Source organism: Rosa chinensis, chromosome 1 (genome assembly GCF_002994745.2).
Source record: "Rosa chinensis cultivar Old Blush chromosome 1, RchiOBHm-V2, whole genome shotgun sequence".
NCBI classification, from domain to species: Eukaryota; Viridiplantae; Streptophyta; class Magnoliopsida; order Rosales; family Rosaceae; genus Rosa; species Rosa chinensis.
Window position 1 is genome coordinate 61,325,519 of NC_037088.1, and position 19,896 is coordinate 61,345,414.

Sequence of the window (19,896 nt, forward strand, 5' to 3'; positions counted from 1 at the left end):
TATATGAACGAAAAGATAACAAACAACTCCATTAATAAAAGAACAATGCATACAATATTCCACTACTCCAATTTTACATTTCAAATTTAGCAAGTATAACCTTTTATAACGTGACAGCTTGACTAGTGGCCCGTGTAGAGATTAATTAGCTACATGAATAAATTAGGCCAATTTAAACTTTGCACGTCAACCCTACAGATGAGATTTTTGAATGAGAATATGTACACCGTTTCCAGGCTCTACAATCATTTTGAAAGCAGGGGAGTGTCTGTATTTGGGTGATAGAGAGAAAGTGAACTTGGAGATAATGAGGGAGAGGACAACCTTCAATTGTACCATAGCAAAGTTTTTGCCTAAACAGGTTCGAGGACCCAAACCAAAGGGGATATAGGCTTGAGGAAACTTGCAAGCCTTTGAGACACCATCAATGAACCTCTCAGGTTTGAATTCATTTGCATCTTGTCCCCAAATGTCTGTGTCTCTGTGCAATGTTGGGATCAAAGTCCACAAGTATACCCCTTTCGGAATGCTTATGTTTCCCACCTGGGTGTCTTCAAGTGCTTCTCTTGACACAAAAGCAGCTGGTGGGTATAGACGCATGACTTCTTGAATCACCATATTTATCTGCAAGGTGTACCAATGCCTGTGTTAGCTTATACATTACTGTACCATTCTTGAATTTCTTTCTGTGGTTGCCTCTTTGAAGCATTTTGTCAACATTTTGGGCCGCTCCCATTTAAGAAATACGGAGGCAAGGCTACATCTTAACGCTAAATCAACAAGAGAAATATACTCGACGGGAGCAAGTATATTGCTCCAAAAACAATAGGCCAAGTGCAGGATTCATCTTGTTGCACGAGAAGGAGAGTGCCAATTAGCTTGACATGCATTATTAACTAATAGCTTAAATTTTTCGGTTATGTAATTCTTGGGGATAAGAAACTTCATGTCCGCCAAGATAAGTGAAGATAAACGATCGACTAAATGCAAAGAGACTTGTACCGTTTTCAATTGAGCGAGTGAATTAGCATCTAGCTGACCATCGGGGCAAACTTCTGCCAACTCGGTCCTGATTCGAGATTGCCACTCGGGATGTAAAGCGAGTAGCATCAAACACCAAGAGGCAGCAACACCAGTGGATTCATGCCCTGCAAAGTAAATGTTCTTGCAGTTGTCAACAATGAATCGCTTGGATGAATCCTTGCCTTTGCCTAGGCTTTGGTCACTCATGGCTCCCACTAATATTAACTGCAATAGATCCTTTTCTGACGAAGAAGTCTCTAACCCTTCTCGTTCGCGTTCTTTCACAGTTTCCCATATCAATGACTCTATCTCTCTCTCTAAACAACTTATCTCCTTTTGCCTTTTCAACCCTCTGCATTGCATTGTTAAAGTACATTAGGAACTTGTACGTATCACACACAAAAATATTACAAAGTTTATACTAGTGTCATAGTAACTATTTACATACCCTAAATTAGAAAATGATCCAAAGAGGAATGGTTGATGAGACATTATTTCCTGAAGACTTCTAAGCTTTGAGAAAATCTCTTTGCCCTTAGAATAAGAACTCCCAAAACAAGCCCTTGCGATAACATCAGCTGAGAAACCCCTTAAATGCTCATCTACTTGAATCTCTGCTCTCATACCTCCTTGTACTTCAATACACTCCTCCCATTTTCTAAGCAATGGTTGCGCCGACTCCAACATCAACCCTACCATCGCCTGTCATGTTAAGAAATCGATCAGCAGAGAGTCCAAAACGTTGTTCAAAGTTTTTTAACTTTATTCTTTTACCTTGACTTTGTCTGTGAAAAACTCAGGTGCAACAATTTTTCTTTGTTGTAACCAAAATATGCCATTGGATCTGAGAATTCCATTTCCAAGCATGGGAGCAAGTCTCTTGCTTACATAGGAAGGCTTACCCAAATCCAAACTATTACACTGGTTCATTTCCTTCACTAGCTCTGGTTGGTTCACATATAAATGCTGCCGCAATCCTGTTGAATACGTGTAAATTAAACCTGCAAAGTTCGTTTCATTTATTTCTCAGGTCAGTTCTTAAGATTTGAGCGACACTAGTGCATTTGAAAAAATAACCAAAGATAGCTAGAACATTTAGAAACTATGATGGGCCAAGCTGAATCAACTAGTTTTGGACTATAAACCTGCCCAATCTCAATTACTATAAATTACATAAAGTACTTCTCGAGTCTCTAAAAACATACTACTAATTGTTAGTATAGTCATATAATATGTCATAATGTTAGGATATCATCTCAAGTTCAAATAAGAAATCTTCGTGTGTAATAAATATAAATAAACAGAAACTTCATCCTAGTTATTAAAAGTATTCTATTAATGTAGTATTTTGTTTTTTTTTTTTTGTTTGAGCAATGAAAGTTTGGACAGGAAACCCAACTTTTCAATATAAGAAATACATGCAGCACAGCAGATTGGCGGGTGCGGTAGACCACAGACACAAGGTCACTTTTGACTCTCATGAGATGTATATAGGAACCCCATTTGGCATCTAATAGTATTTTGTTGGAACACTAACCTAATTAGATGTTTTAGATGAGTGATAATACTCCATTTTTTATTAGATGTGGTCCTGTCTCTGTTCCATTATATCATGGTTACTTTATAAAACACGACATCATATAATAGTTTCATTTCATGGTTGTTGTAATTTAGTCCAAAACATTATTTAAAGTAGGTCATTATCTTGTTACTGTCATATTTTATTGTAATTATGGCATAAGTAACATGATTAGACAGTAAACTAATTTAATTCCAGGATTGGGAATCTATTTGCAAATGCTCGACATTGACATATGCATTGGCCATCGGGGTACTGTTAACTTCACTAGTCAAACTAAGCATCTTGAGTCATTTGCATTGGCCAAATCTCATTGACTCAGTCGGTCAGTCTAACGTAATCAAGATCTAGCTGGCTTACCCTAGCTAAGCTTATTACATTCATGTCTCCACAAATCACAGCTAGAAATCCTTACTTTCATATGAAATCCTTTGTTTTCCTGGCCAAAGTTCGTAAGAACTCTTCTGTCATCTTTTCCAAACAGTGCTTAGTTTCAGAAAGGTGAAAACCAACGTTTTATATCTAGCTATATCTATGTTCTATAATATACAAGCAAGAAGAAGAAGAACGAGATCAAAGTAGATGAATTACCGTATTCTTTTCGCCAGTGTTCGAAATACGGGAAGAGGCTGGAAGTGTAGTCGTGGGCTACAAATTCAGAGTGATTTGGAGACTTCTGAGCTTGGAGTTGGATTTTCTGCATCTCAGCGAGATTCCCATATAGCAAAGAAGGTGTAGGGCCTTTGAGGCCTTGCATTTGGAGCTTCCTTCGGAGCCTCACGGACTTCAACCAGACTGTGTTGTAGAGATGAAGAAAGAAGCCAACCAGTCCCAAAAGAACTAGGGAAGAAACGACTCTGAAATGAAGAGAGAGCTCCATTATTTTCTCTCTCTGAGCTTTGGGTTTCTAGCTAGCCAGCTAGAGTAGTGATATTTTAGCAACTGAACAAGAGTGGCTTTATATTCATATATAATACTGTAGTGTAAAAGTTACTCTGGGTTATAAACTTATAATGTTATTTATATAAGACTTCCCGCGACTTTAAAAATGTTGTGTTTTCGGACTATAAATCGGTAATTCATATATCATTATTAGTTCAAATGAACAAGTCTCAACAGATTATTTTATATATCTGATATATTATGTTAGTGAGTTCACTGATCGAGTTGTGTATTAGTCATTTTCAATTCCATATTTGTTTGGTATTAAATGAAACAAATGACGAGAGAGACTCGAGGGTCGAGTTCTATAATTTAAAATTTTATTTAAAAAATAAACATATTTAATTCATCAAGTTAATCATGTATATCATTGATATATATATATCTAACATCAAGCCACCCACGTATGCAAAGCCCTTGCTGATCGAGATGATTGGACATGAAATGGATCTATCTAAAGACATCGTCATCAATAGAAGATAAAATTATTGCTAAAACTAAGGATCCAGAAAGGAATGTGTGCATTTAAATCGGGGACTGTTAACGCCTACGAGCATCTTTCGTATTTTGTGTTTTATTTTTTATTTTTTTAAGAGGCTGGTGCAGCTGCCTCAAGTCTTGATTAGTGAAATTGCATAATACAAGGGGGTGATGTAGAGCTTGAACCCTAGATTACAATAAACATAAAGAAAACATTCTGAAATAATACTAAGACTCTCCACAAAATCTATGTATTCTAGCAAGTACCAATTAGGAAAGAGTACGTGCACGAATGGCTACTCCATTTGCTTTGACATAGCGGTGACATACCAGAAAGATAACTCTATCACGAAGAAGCATTATTATAAATAGCACAACTTTTTCTCTATGTTGCCACACGGAAATAAATCTAGCGACACTTAATTTCATCATGTGACTAGGAGTCGCGTCCATTTGATCAAGCAAATAGCTCGTCGCCTCATTAGGCCAGACAAGGCACACTGAGAGTGCATTCTAGGACCAAGCCCACGTCGCCCTATCACTATTTAATAGGGACTTATTACCAGCATCAAGCCACATTTAATTAAAAAGAAGTACACACAACATGTCGTATTTTGTTTGCATAAGGCAGTTTTAAACTTTTAATACACACAAAATGTTGTACAAAAAGAAGAAGTACTAAGCGAGGAATAAGAAGCTGTAACTCTCATCTTTTATGCATCTAAAAGCATATAATACATCAATTCTGAGGTCCTCAGTAGGATAAAAGTACATTCACTAATTATCTACCAACCATGTTTGGATCAAGTTCGGTTGAGTATGGATGACTAATCGACTTTCGTCTACTATAGGAGCCAAATCTCTGACTAATTTGGAAAAGCTAAACTAATTAAGCACATTGGATTTGGGACATGAGAGGCCGAGATAGGGTTAGTAGGCACTATGTGCCAGGCTGATCAATGCATAAGTGACGATGAAGATAAGTTGTTCGACGAATTATGTTAAGCAAACATAAAATGCACGAGGCTTAAGAGGCCTGGAAGGGTTAATATGGTGCGGTAGACACTTAAAGATATATTGACATTTAGTAACAATAAATATAAGATATTCAACGAATTGTCTCAAATAAACACAGAACAATTTCACAGTGTAAGTCAATGCACCCACAATAACTCATATCATTTTCTTGTTTTGTGATCATATACAACACTCGATGCTTTCAACCGGCAAATCAGAGTCAAACAAGGCTAGTCAAAGTGGTGCATGCTATAATGGAACAATGAGAAGCAATTCATAAAGCTCAAGATCAAGTCTTCAGTCTTGATAATGTGAACTCTTTAAAGAATACAACTTTATCAATAATCCATCTAACAAAATGCAGAAGCAGGCTTACCGCATTTCGAGAATCCATATATGATAGTTTTGAAGCAATGCCAATAGCATCAAACCAGGGATTAGTGAAAACCCATGAGTTCAAGGTTTCTGGCGTTATAAACTCTCCCTGCAATAATTAAATTGAACATTTACATAAGTTTGTTTATGCTACACAACAGCAACAGAGAAACAAAATTAAAGGGTTGTCTTACAAGAGTACACTCTCAAATCCAGCAGCAATGCTGAGCAGCCCAGAATTCTTGGACCAATATGACGGATGAGTTGCTGCATACTTCATTACTTTGAGAGCTCTGCAGTCTCCAAGTTGTGCTTTTTCCTCTGTATCTTTGTTTCGGCGTCGGCTTGAGAGTTGAGACCCCTAATGGCTAAAGCCCATAAACCGGTCCCGATTTGAAACCAGTGAGATATTATCTTTTTTTTTTTTTTTTTTTGAGATATTATCACTATAGTTTATCAACGTAAATATAAAATATTAAAATATGTAAACCCATGAAAAGTATATATAGGAAAATATTTATACGGAGGAAACTAAAAGGGTTAATGCTCATACACCCCAAATCTGGGAAAATACTTCTCATACACCTCAGTGTATTATTTTTGTTCCCTCTCACACAACTTTTTCTCGTTTTCTTTCTTATCTACACATCTTTTCAAAATCCCTACCATTAGTACCCCTTTGTTGTTTTGGTCTGTTAGAGTCTGCATCTGCATATGTCTCTTTCATAAATTTATATATGTTATTTTAGAAACGTGGTGGGCCCATCAGAGTTTGTTTCATTTGAATATATATATGAAGCTGACAGTCATCCTCTAATTCGAAAGGTAAACAGTACAATTTACTATTCATAATTTCAATCGTAGACAGACTTGAGTTAGTAGCTATATGCAAACAGACTACGAAAGAACTGCAGAAAGAGAGAGAAAAACTGAGAAAATTAAAAACCTATCGGGACAGCCTTGATAGAGAATCTCCCAATTACTGGGATATTATTTATAGACTTCAGACTAGAATCTATAAAATAGAAGAAGAGATAGAAAATCTCCTATATGTTCTGGAAGAGGAACAAAAACCTCTAAATTATTTGAGCATTGGTTAGATCCGCACATCACTGGTATCAGAGCTTGTAAAAGGCTCAAAGGAGAACCCCTCCTTAATGGGGACAATGTCAGAATTATTATTAGAGAAAATAAATTCTCTACTAAAAGCTTCTGATGAGAAATATCAGAAGATGTTACTAGAAATATCTAGATGTCAGTCGACACTAGAAAAAGTACCTACTATAATCCACCAATTGGAAAGATTGGAAAACAAACTGGATTATATCAAAGAACTTCCAAAAACGGAAGAAGAAAGACTGACAAGTGTCAGTAGAAAAATCAAAGAACAGCAAAAAACGCTGGAATCTATACTGAAGGACAAGAAATTGCCCACAGTAAAAAAGAAGACTAATGGATTTAAACCATTAGAGAAACCAGACTCAAATCGTGTTCCTAACATGATTTTTCTGGAACCATCTACTAGTCAGTCTAGTATCCGGTATGAAAACCCGGAGAATACAGAAAAAAGAGAAATGAAGATGTTAAGCATCTTTGGAAAAAAGAAAGGAGTTCAACTCCTAAATTCTGAAGAATTTGAATACAATGAAATCGAGCATGAGGTAAAAAACTCCTCAATTCCAAAGCTAGATTTCAAACAGATCTACAGACGGGGAACATTTGACCTGATGGATAGCCATCACTTCAAAGTACTTGAATTCACAACCCCCTCAACAACAGGAGAAACAGATCTCTTGATGATCACCCCTGCTGAAGTGGCCAGAGCACAAGCAAAGCAGTACCAATTTATGCACATTGGAGCAGTCCAAGTCGGCATAAAACTATTGGCAAGAGAAGGCATCAACTGTTCAGTCCTATGTGTCCTACAAGACAACAGATTGACAGACTTCCAAGCTAGTCTGTTGGGAACTCTAGAAGCATCACTATGCAACCAGGTAGCATATTTTAACTGCTTCCCCAACTTTTCAACCAGCTTGAAAGATGCAGCCCACTGCCTCAGACTGAGAGTCAAGACAGACGGGATCTCAATGAAAGAAGAAATGCAAGAATTGGCAATAGTATACAGAGTGTACTATAAACTGATGAGCACCACAGTGGAACCAAAGACAAGGATCTCTAACATCCCTGGTCTCACTACTGGATTCCTCACCAGCCAGAAGAACCATTCACAGCAGATTCACAAGGTTGCTTGGAATGAAGTGACTTTTCCTCTTGAATGGAAATTATCCGGTCCAAAAAAGCTGCCGGAAAGAGCAAAAGCAAAGATCTACGAGAGTAGACGCACTGGAGAAATCAGCCTCAACTTTGAAAATCACAGGAAAAGTGATGTCTGTCCTGAAAATATCAGGATAAACAGCAGTCTTCTAAGAAGAAGCTACAGCACCAGAGAAGCCGGTGTCAGTGGAACAAAACAACCCGCTATTGAAGAGCCAATATCAGAAGAAGATCTAGAAGCTGATCTATGCAGACCAGTCCATATGCTCAGAGCTGAGAGGCTCTATGCTCTTTACAAAGAAGCTGAGAATTGTGAAAGTCCTGAACGATTAGAAAAACTAATCGAGGAAATGAAAGAATTCAAATGCAGAAAGACAAGAAAAGTCTTTCCTTACCAAGATGTTGAAATGGAAGAAGGAGGAAGCTCCAGAACTTTCATAAAAAAAGAAACAAGGGAAATGAAACTCCCAGTTCAGAAAGCCCCCACGGGAAGAAAAGGAGAAAGAAATTCTCAAAGATTCGTCCCCGAGGACAATCTGCCAAGAGTTCCGATCACGAACTATGGCATCTGGTTGGATCTAGACAAGAGTCTAGACAAAAGAAAAACCATTGACCAATGGGTAGATAGCCTGATGATGGCGTCTGCACTCACCCTTGGTAAATTTGAAGCACCAGATTTGCAGGTGTACTATGAAACTACTCTCACCGGAGTGGCAAAAAAGTACTACCTATCTTTCAAAGAAACTGCCAGAGGAAGAGACTGGCTTGAAGAGATAAAAAAATTCAAAGTCTCCGTATGATTTTGCAGTACCCCTGTACGATCAGTTCTGTGGAGATCTCTCAAATCTGAGTGAGAAAGCCAAAGAAACGGCAAAGTCGAATATCTATGCTCTCAAGATCTGTGACATGAGATATTTCGAAGAATACCTGAATGAATTTCAGGAATATTACTGTACAATTGGTGAACTAGAGAATACTGGTCTAGTTAATCTGTTGCACAGAAAGCTCCCTGAACCATGGAGAACAGCTGTGAGAGAAAGCATAGCTGAGAAACCAATTGAAAGATTTTCAGTTGGAGGAATTGCCGACAGAATCCGGCAATTACTGAAGGAGCAATGCAAAGCCAATCTTAGAGCTAAGATGGCCAAGAAGCAACTCAAAGGAGTTGAAAATTTCTGTTATGGAATACTGGATATGCCCACAAACTGGGGATGTCATGACACCAAATTCCACAGAAAGAAGAAAAAAGAAAAATATTACTCTAAAAAATTCAAAAAGAGTAATCAGAAGAAGAATTGGAGATTCAAGAAAAGCTCCAATTACAAGAAGCAGCAGGATGAAGATCCAAAGAAGAAGTTCTTCAAGAAAAAGAAGAATACACATCAGCATAAACAACCTAGCAAGAAAGCTTGCATATGTTGGTTATGTAAAGCTGAAGGGCACTATGCCAATGAATGCCCGGAAAAGGGTAACAGATCTACTAAAGCTCTCTTTGAAGAATATGAGCAAATAGTAGAGGTAGCAAACATGAAAGGCTACGAAATAGTCTATTCTGATGATGAAAATGACGACAGGTCAGTCTACTCTGCCTGGTCTGAAGAAGAAGAAAGTTCATCAGAAGCGTCTGAGATTGATTCTGAAGTAGAGTGCTTCGAATCCAGACAAATGAATGTTTTGAAAGTCAAAAATTGGGAAGAAAGCAAGACAGAATCCTTCATGTCTTCTTATCAGGTCAACCCTGGTTCATTCGTCTGTGACTACTGCTTATGTCAGGAGAAGAATGGTCTCCCTATGTTCTGCGAAGAGTCTAAGAAGACTTATCACAAAGAATGCTTCATAGCAGAAGCAAGAAGAAAAACCAAGAATGGTCTTGTCAGCCAATGGGTTGAGCAAGAATATGAAGAGTATTTCGCTGAGAAAAAGGCGAAAGAAGTTGAAACTCTGTTCCAGGAAACCATGGAACAAACAAAAAGAGTTGAAACAACAGTGTTCCAAGAAACAACCAAGGAACCATCTTCCTCAGAAATAAAGGAAGAAATCATCGGTGAAGAAACAATCGATGAAGATATTGAACTGGTTGAAATACCAGAAAAAGAAGAACTGGTGAAACCACCAGAAACTGTTCATCTCTTAGAAAGACAAGAGATAGCTGCAGATACTGACACATGGGATCTACTTGGCCAACCTTCCGGCAAGTTTGATTACAAAGTCAGATATGATCCTCCCCCCTGGTTCAGTAATCCAGACAGCAAGGAGATAATTCCTACAGATTGGGATGATACAACATCGGCTAGTTTTGCTAAATCACCCACTCAGGAAGATGTTCCAGAAGAATGCAAACCATTCATTCCAAAGGAACAAGCTCAAGAAAATGAGCTTCACCAATCGAAAGTCGTCTCTACAAGTAGATACAGCAACTACATAGAGATTGGACTCAATTTCCCTGATCACAGGAAATATCATCTACATGCTTTTGTAGATAATGGATCAGGTTTTACTGTTGCAAAGAGATTTGCAATTCCAGATGAACTCTGGAACGAAGACAAGAAAAAGTCAGCTACTGGTGTTACATTTGATGGAAGCCATCTCACCATGAAGAAAGTAGCAAAAAATGTTCATATCACCATTGGTGGAGGAACATTTATCATCCAGAATGTTTGGCAATCTGAAGGCCAAGGATCTGATTTCTTGTTGGGAAATGATTTTATTCTCCAACAACGATTCATTCAGGATGAAGAAGCAATCGGCTTCAGAAAAGGAGAACGGGTGTTCTGGGCAGACCGACCGACTCACACGTGCATTCAGTGTGGTAGGTCCCGGTTTTACTACTCACTATCAGAGATCGCAACAGAATAGTGGTGATCTTACTCCCTACAAACCCAAATTTCAGCCCATACTCCAAATCAAACAACAAGAAGAACTGCTTGTTGAAGAATCTTCAGAAGAAGAAGAAGAAGAAGCTAGTAAAGATGAAGAAGCTAGTTTCATCCATGAGCACAACCTCAAGCACTTTCAGAACAAGCTTGAGTCTCAACAAACTCCCACTCTTGACAAAATCAAGAAACTACTCGAGCAGAATGTGGATACAAATCCTCAGAAGTTTTGGGAAAAAGACCCAGTGGTCTGTGAATTAAGATTGCATGACATGAACGTTATCTGCCATGTCAAAGCCATTCCTCAGTACAAAGAGGAAGATCAAAAAGAATTCAGAAGTGATATCGAAGATCTCCTGAAGAAGAGATTAATTCAACCTTCCACTAGCCCTCATCATGCTCCAGCATTCTACGTGAGAAATCATGCAGAGAATCTACGAGGCAAAGCTAGAATGATTATTGACTACAGAGATGTCAATAAGAAGACTGTCAAAGACGGATATCAGATTGCTCAAGTCAGAGTCCTGATCAACCAGCTCAGAGGAGCTAAAGTCTTTTCGAAATTCGATGCAAAGTCGGGTTTCTGGCAGGTTAAGATGCATCCTGAGAGTGTACCTCTCACTGCATTCGGAACACCACAAGGTCATTACAAGTGGCTGGTAATGCCTTTTGGTCTCAAGCAAGCTCCCTCAATCTTTCAAAGAAAGATGGACAACATCTTCAAGCATGTAGCGGAGTTCTGCGTCGTCTACATAGATGACATCCTGGTCTTCTCCAAAAACAGAGAAGAACACATGAAGCACCTCCATGAGGTAACCAAGCTGATAGTTCAGCATGGAATTATCCTAGGTGAGAAGAAAATCTTCTTTATCCTTGATGAAGTTGATTTCCTAGGAATAAACATCAAGAATGGAGTCATAAAGCTCCAACCTCACATCCTTGAAAAGATCTGGAAATTCCCAGACAAAATCCCTGATGCTAAGAGTCTAGAGAGATTCCTTGGTGTCATAAATTATGGGAGAGATTTCATCCCTAGAATCTCAGGGTTAACATCAATGTTATCTCCCAAGACAAGTTCCAAAAGAAAATGGAACTTCACAGAAGATGATGAGAAGATCGTGAAGCAGATAAAAAACCTCTGCAAGAACCTCCCTCCTCTTCAACAACCAGAAGAGAATGATGAAATTATCCTCCAGATAGATGCGAGTGATAATTACTTGTCCGGTGTTGTTCTGGCGAGAGCGCCTGGAACCAACATTGAAAAGATCTGCAAATTTTGTAGCGGCAAGTTCAGCCCTGCAGAACTGAATTATCCCACAGGGGAAAAAGAAATTTTAGCTGTCAAGAAAACGATTTTAAATTCTCCAGCTTATCTTGGAAAAACCTTTACTGTCCGCACCGATTGTGCTAGAGTAAAGAATTTTAAAAATTTTAAACTTGACAAAGCTGCTGATTGAGGAAGATTAGCCAACTGGCAATTGTTTCTTAACCAATATGATTATACTGTTGAATTAATTGCAGGAAACAAGAACTATCTTCCAAACGCATTGACCAGAGAACTGGCAATGTTCAGCCAAAGAGAAGACGACGAAGGTCGTAATCCCAGAAGCAGAAGGACTGGGAAAGAACAGGAACCTGAAGAGGATCCAAAAGAAACCAAGGAGAAAATCCTTAAAAGGTTTCTGCTAAGCCCAAAAGGCTTGGCTTCAACTGATCAATCCCAGGGTAAAGGATTGGCTAGCCCGTCTCAAACGGCAGACGGTAAAGGCACATCAAGACCGTTGATGGCTGCTGCTTTGCCAAAAAGCAGACCAACTCCGAGTGGAGTTATAAATGTTTTTAATTACGAATTAAGAACTTTTGATACTCCTGTGTTCAGAACTGGCAGGAGACTAGCTTATCACCAGAAGGCAATCCTGGATAATCTCTTATTTGCCTTTCAAGAAAGAAGCAGTGGATTAATGTTCCCAGCTCTGTTTGCATTAGCTGAAGAACTCTACGAGAATGGTAGACCACAAGGTGAAGAGCTTCATACACAGCAGAGTGCTGTAAGGAAAGAAAAGCTATCCTTCCTTGAAAGTCCAGAAAGTGCTAGGGTCCCTATCATGGCACTCAATGAATCAGACTGGTATGAATTCCATAATCTGATCGGAAGGCACAATCCTGAAAACCTAGTTCCTTCAACCCTCTTTATTGTCTCAGGACCATATGTTGGAAGATACCTGGTAAATGTTCAGAGTGAACATCCTCAAGAACACAAGCTTTGGCTTGTTGAAAATGGTTTTGTCCATAATCTGTGGACCAAAACTAATGATGATCTAAGAGGCTTGCCGCCTATTATTGTCAATACAGTCAAGAACATCAGAACAGACAATTGTATGCTTCGTCTAAAGTTCAGATCTACTCCTCCAGAATGGATCCAGAAGACAGATGGTGAAGTTGAATATATTCCTCCATATCATTATGTGAGAATTATTCAAAGAAGATATCTTCAACCAGCCTGTGTAGCATACAACGGCCAACCAAACTCTAGCATCCCCTGGATGAAGGACATGGCTCTTGACTACATCAAAAAGATCATCTCTGAAGACAGCAACAACACATTCCTGGCAGCAGGAGAAAAGACAATTATCACTGCTTACGATCATCCTGACGTAGTCAGCAGCGATATATTCCTATCTCTAACCAGAAAAGAGATAGACTCGACAATAGCATGCATGCGTTGGGTGGAAAAGCTTGAAAATGACAACCACTACAAGATGTATGTTGATACAGACGTCGAGGATAATGCAACAACAACTCGCATGGCCCAGACAGACAACAACTCCTTTGTCTTTGGCCACCATTCTGAAACGGACGAGAACATGTGAAGCTACAGGTGAAGAATCAGCACCAAAATAGCAACTGTAGAACTTTAGACTTTTCTAAAGCTACTTTTGCCTTTTCCTTTTCAAAAAGAAAAGGTTAAGTGAAAAACATTTCACTTTTTCCTTTTGCTTTTCCCTGACCGACCTCCACTAGCAGGAGCACTACGAAAAGCAAGAGTCACGGAGTTGTCCTGTACATTTTTGTATTTTGAATTCTAGTTTGAGTTCCGCTCCCTATATAGAGAGCATTCAGAGACATTCGAAAGGCATTCGAAGTTTAGATCAGAAAAACTCCTCTGAAAATAAAAATAGAATAGCAGTGTGCTTCCTTTCCTGTTTAGGTGTGAAGTAGTGTGCTTTCAGTACAAGTAAGTAACTGTTCTCATTCTTATGAATAGCTAAACAGCTTTTGCTGTTTACCTGAGAATGAGGCTCTGATTGTTTAAAGTTTTATATGTATATTTGAATGAATAAATTCAGATGGATGTTCACCCACTTCTTTAATTTATAAAATGTTTATGTCATTATCTTTACATTTCGTAATCATCTTTATCATGCATGGTTTACTATGTCAAAGTTTGAACATTCGAATGCATGCATCCCATGGAAAGCTAAAGTTCTAAAGCTTTACTGTTCAGCCAAAAGAATCAGTTTTAAAACAGAAAAATTAGGACAAACAGCAGTGATTCCGCCCTGTGAGTAGCCGTTTAGACAGGAAGTCGTTAGGCGAAATGTGGCATGTTGAAGGCTAGTCTTGTTTTTGTTTTGAAGTTTTTTACTGCTCCTTTTTGTTGAATAGAACGGTAGAGGAATCTAAGGTCAACATAGGATACAAAGGGCATTTGTTTGTTAAAACTATCCATGTTAGTCTTTATCTTCCATCAATAGTGAAATACCAAAGTGTTGGGCAGTTGGGAAAAATACCAAGGATTTTTGGGTATGCGGGAATTACCTCAAACTAAAATTCATACCAATGAAACTCTATCGGTAATTAACATACATGAAGTAACTTTTATTATTATTATTATTATTATTATTATTTAAGAATAAGGGATTGTCATCTCTCTCTCTCTCTCTCTCTCTCTCTCTCTCTCTCTCTCTCTCTCTCTCCATCCAGACGACGTCGGATTTCTCTATCCCTCCCTCTATCCCCCCAGCAGGTCACCCACGACGCCTGCTCTGGCCATCGCGGCGCAGAAACTCGTCGTCATGCTCTCCGCGGCCAGGCTCGACGCCAAGCCAACGGTCCTCGTCGCTTAGAAGCTCGGCGAGGCCGGGGTTGACTTTCTGAAGGAATCGACGACGGACTGAAAACTGCTATCTGGGACTGAAAACTGCTATCTGCTATTGTGCAGTCATAACCATAAAAGTTGTTACATTAGTGCCCCCCAGTAGACTTTGTATTCGGGGCCAATGATGACTGCTTTATTTATTGACGGACTGAAAATTGCTATTCCAAAGTAAATGTAGTGTTAAATTGCAGTAGTAGATAAATGAAAAAAATTGTGTGGTTTGTGTCAGTCTAGTGGGGGGCAGTAGACAGAATATTGTCCCTCAAAATGTGGGTTTTTAGACATTATCTGTTGTTTTGAGTGTGAAAAACTTCTATAATCTGTGAAACATAGGAAGCGGTGTAATGTTTGATGGTCTATTGGGGGGCAGTAGACACATTAGTGCCACCCAATAATGTCTTTCTTAGGAGACAGTAATCATCTCTTGTTGATTTGTTTGTGATAAAGTGTAATACACTGTGAATCCTTGAAACTGGGGCAAGTTTTAATGGTTTAGTGGGGGGCAGTAGACACATTCCTGCCCCCAAATAATGTTTTCATACGAAGTCAGAACCCTTCACTTAACTGGTGCAAGTTTTAATGGTTTAGTGGGGGGCAGTAGACACATTACTGCCCCAAATAATGTCTTCGTTTTAAGTCAGAACCCTTCACTTAATTATCATTGACGGATTATTGTACTTTAATAAACTCAAAACAACATAAGACTTATCAAAACTCTAATTTCAGTGATTAATTAACCACAGTTAAGAAATTAGTGGGGGGCAATAATCTGTCTATTACCCCTCAATAGACCACAGTTTTGACGTCGTCCGAGACCTGCAAGGGAAGCCCAGACTCGATTCCGGCGTGGAGAGCTTCCCGGACATCTGACGAACAAAACCGGCGAAGCCCAGAGGGGTTGGGATCGTGGAGTTAGATGGCGTCATCCTCTGGTGGTCCGACGGTGGGACGGAGCGGCGACGGTGGAGGCCGACATCGACGGTGGAGTGGTGGGCGTGGTGGCTCAGAGAGAGAGAGAGAGAGAGAAAGAGAGCCTGAGACGAGGTTAGAGAAAGAGAGAGAAAGAGAGAGAGAGAAATCGATGAGGGGGAGGAGAGAAAGATATGAGTTTAATTTGTTAATTAAAATGAGGGCAATACTGTCAAACACTGTTAGATTGGGTAAATGGGGTTAAAAAACTCTTGGTGGAGTAAGTGGACAATTTTTAGTCAAAAATTGGGTAAGTGGTCACAGCCTCATACTAATTAACAAAATAGTGCCGTCGCTATTGTCACCTACTAATTGCTTTATTCACCCTACGTTCTATTCTCACCTATTATATATATATATCTATATATATATATACACACACACACACACACACACATGGAGGCGTTCTGAAGAGGACGTCTGCACTATCGCTAAAGTGCAGACGTCCAGGATTTCTGCTCGATCAAGCATCGACGGCACAACGCCTCTTGTCGGACGGAGGCCAAGGGCATCCCGGATCAGTCTGCAGTCGGGTGAAGTCACCGGCGACCAGTTTGCACTTTGTAGCACTGCCCAGAACCTTGAAGTTGCAGGTGAGGTTGCTGCCCAGAACCTTCGACCTCGATCGGTGACTAGAAGCGGTCTAGGGTGCCTCCGGCCTCCTTCCTACAAGATTGACGCCGCCGTCCCCTCCTGAAAGCTGCTCCAGCGTCGACGTCAAGCACTTTAGCGACTGTGCAGGCGTCTGCTCCAAAACCCGCCTGTGTGTGTGTGTGTGTGTGTGTGTGTGTGTATATATTTTTTTTTAATTTCAAGTTTACTTTGTTCACCCAAAGTACCCTTGCGGCCATTGTCACCCTACTAACTACTTTGTTCATCTTGCATTCTCTTCTTACTTACATATACGTTTTTAATTTCAAGTTTGTTTTGTTCATCCATTAGCAGTACCCAAAATTCCCAATAGATATCGAACTTATTATGAATACTTTTTATTCTGACATGAAACTCTTAGTTCATTTATTCTGAAAGTTTTTCAATATATTGCTTATCAATCATCAACGATTCCCAATGAATTTATATAAAATTATATGGAGGAGCGCTCTAGAGCTAACCAGTTAGCTTCTTTTTAGACCAACTTTTAGATCACATATCGACATCTCTACCATTCACTTTTTAAGTCCCTATGAGTATATCACTTTTGCAAATTTTCCGCCAAATTGATAATCGTTTGTGTATTCATAATCATGATTTACTAATTATGAACACAAAGGTTTCAGGTTTGACAGATTTGGTATTTCCATTGATTTGATCTAGTTCGGTACACAAACAATAATCAATTTGGCTGAAAATATGCATAAATGATCCACTCATAGGGAACTAAAAATTGAATGGGGGAGATGCTGATATGTGACCTAAAAGTTGGTATAAAAAATTGTTAGCTTCTTAATACTGATGACATGACCCCGCCATGAATGTAAAGCTTGAAGGAGCAGATATACTTACAGAGAGAGAGATCTTAAGACAAAATATATGAGAGTATTTTCAATTAATGAAGTCACAAGTTAAACTTATTACAACACACTAGTATTTATAGCGGCTGGAAACTAGAAGGAAGAAACCCTTAATTAGTTATTACAGCGAATTACAGCTTGTAAAAATATACGTAATCAACACATCACCAATATGCGTAAGCAACACATCACCTAGCTACCACTATATGCATTACAGCTGGACACCACCTTATTCGTTGATTACTGATAGAAGCATGACCTTCATGTTGACGTTTACTTGTTAACACCTCCCCTCAATCTCAGTGGGGGTTAACACACTGAGATTGATACAATGCTGCTTAAACAAAGGACTGTGTAAACCCTTAGTGAAGACATCAGCAGTCTGATTCTCTGTAGGCACATACTGCAAGAGAAGATCACATCTTTAGACTCTTTCGCGCACAAAATGAAAGTCATTATCAAGGTGTTTAATCCTTGAGTGAAAGACTGGATTTGAACACAATGCAAGAGTAGAAAGATTAACACATTTTAACAAGGGTGGAGCTGGAATCTTGATATGCAAGTCACAGAGAATATGCCTCATCCATGAAATTTATGCAGCAGTATTTGCAAGTGCTCTATATTCAGCTTCAGTTGAGCTCCTAGACACTGAAACTTGTTTCTTAGACTGCCATGACACAGGACAATGTCTCAGATATACAATAAAACCTGTAGTTGATTTTCTTTGATTGATTTCACCATCCTAATCTGCATCACAAAAGGCATTAATGTATGCAACACTACTACCATATTTATAAAACAGTCCTTTTGATATGGTACCTTGCAGATATCTTAGAATTCTCTTAACATAAGCATAATGCACATCAGTTGGTAGAGACATAAATTGACACACTGTGTTTACAGCATAGGCAATGTCTGGCCTAGTAAATGTCAAGTACTGTAAAGCACCAACAATGCTTCTGTAAAGAGAGGGATTTGTCAAAGGTGTACCTTCATTTTTGAGCAGTTGAGTATGAGGCAAACATGGAGTATTACACTCTCTGCAAGTATCTAACCCAGCCTTGGCAATCAAGTCCTTGGCATATGTCTCCTGTGACAAGAAGAGGCATGTGTCTTTGTATTGAACATTTATTCCCAGAAAATAAGATAGAGGCCCAAGGTCTTTCATATCAAAAACATCACTGAGTTCAGATATTACAGATGACACACCATTTTTATTTGATCCAGTAATCACTATGTCATCAACATAAAGTAACAATGCAATTATCCCATCACTCATAGCCTTAACAAACAAACTCGGGTCAGAATGTGAGAATTTAAATCCCAAGGCAGGAAGAAAATTAGTGAACTTTTCATTCCATGCTCTAGGTGCTTGCTTTAAGCCATAAAGAAATTTCCTGAGTAAACAGACATAATTGGGATGCACAAAATCAACAAATCCACAAGGCTGATGCATATATACTTCTTCTTTAAGTTCACCATGTAGAAAAGCATTCTTAACATCAAGTTGCCTAGCTTAATTCCCAATTGTTCATAGCAGCCACGAAAGAATAATTCTCACTGTGCTATGTCTCACCACAGGACTGAAAGTTTCATCATAGTCCAAGCCTTTCTCTTGACTATATCCTTGAGCAACTAACCTTGCTTTAAATCTTGAAACACTTCCATAAGGATTTTTCTTAATTTTATACACCCATTTGCTTCCAACAATATTCTTACCTTCCGGAAAAGGAACTAATTCCCATGTACCTTTCTTCTTTAATGCATCAATTTCTTCATTCATAGCAATATCCCACTCTGGTATACCAACTGCAGCTTTGAAACTCTTTGGCTCAACAGGATCATGAATATCAATAACAGCCGTAAGACCACTAAAACAAGAGAGTTCATCAAGTAGATTGTTCTGAACAACACAAGAATAAGCACAAAACTCATCAAATGACTTCTTCTTGATTATTCCATTCTTAGCTCTAGTTAACATGGAGTAATTATTATAGGCAAGGGCATGATCATTAAGAAATTGTAGCTCCTGTGACAAGACTTGACCTTCAAGACTAACATCACCAAAACTGGTATCACTATCATTCCCACTTGCATCACCAACAGTATTTTCAGAATCTGCAAAATTTTCTGAAGTGGCAATATCAATATTATTTGCAGACTCATTATTATTTGCAAATGCATCATCATTTGCATTATTCACATTTGCATTTGCATCATCATTCACAGAACCATTAGCCCCCCCCCCCCAAATTAGCCAATGCAGGGAGACTAGCAGCAGGCGGAGGATTATGAACAAAAGGATTCACCACTTGCAACTGATCAGACGAGAGAACAGGCATCATATGTGGAAAGGAATGGGGAGAAGATGCACGAGTAGAAGAAGGCACATGTGTAGGCTAAGGAGAGTTGTCACTGCCAGAAGAATGAAAAGGAAAAACTGGCTCATCATGAATCACATGTCTGCACATCCAAAGCTTGTTTTTCTTAATGCTATAGCAAAACACACCCTTGTACCCTAAAGCATATCCCAGAAAGACACACTTAGTAGTTCTTGGATCAAGTTTATCATGACAGTAAGGTCGAAAAAAGGGATAGCATGCTAAACCAAAGATTTTAAGATGACTAAGAGTAGGTGCAGAACCAAAGAGCTGGATATAAGGAGATGACATATTCAATGACTTGCAAGGCATT

The 19,896-nt window shown here is 38.9% G+C and overlaps 1 protein-coding gene across 2 annotated transcripts; it reads right to left on the bottom strand.

Moving 5' to 3' along the window:
- Positions 1–35: 35 nt before the first annotated feature.
- On the bottom strand, positions 36–5,808 carry LOC112175522 (cytochrome P450 714A1). Of its 2 annotated transcripts, XM_024313198.2 has the most exons (7): positions 5,611–5,808; positions 5,418–5,525; positions 3,194–3,459; positions 1,798–2,024; positions 1,472–1,725; positions 1,003–1,375; positions 36–624 (listed from the first exon to the last, which is right to left on the bottom strand). In XM_024313198.2, exons 2-7 carry the CDS (start codon positions 5,465–5,467, stop codon positions 193–195), a joined length of 1,602 nt encoding a protein of 533 aa, XP_024168966.2. In that variant the 5' UTR covers positions 5,468–5,525; positions 5,611–5,808; the 3' UTR covers positions 36–192. The 2 variants fall into 2 exon arrangements, with proteins under 2 accessions (XP_024168966.2, XP_040370044.1); XM_040514110.1 differs by lacking the exon at positions 3,194–3,459.
- Positions 5,809–19,896: the final 14,088 nt, after the last annotated feature.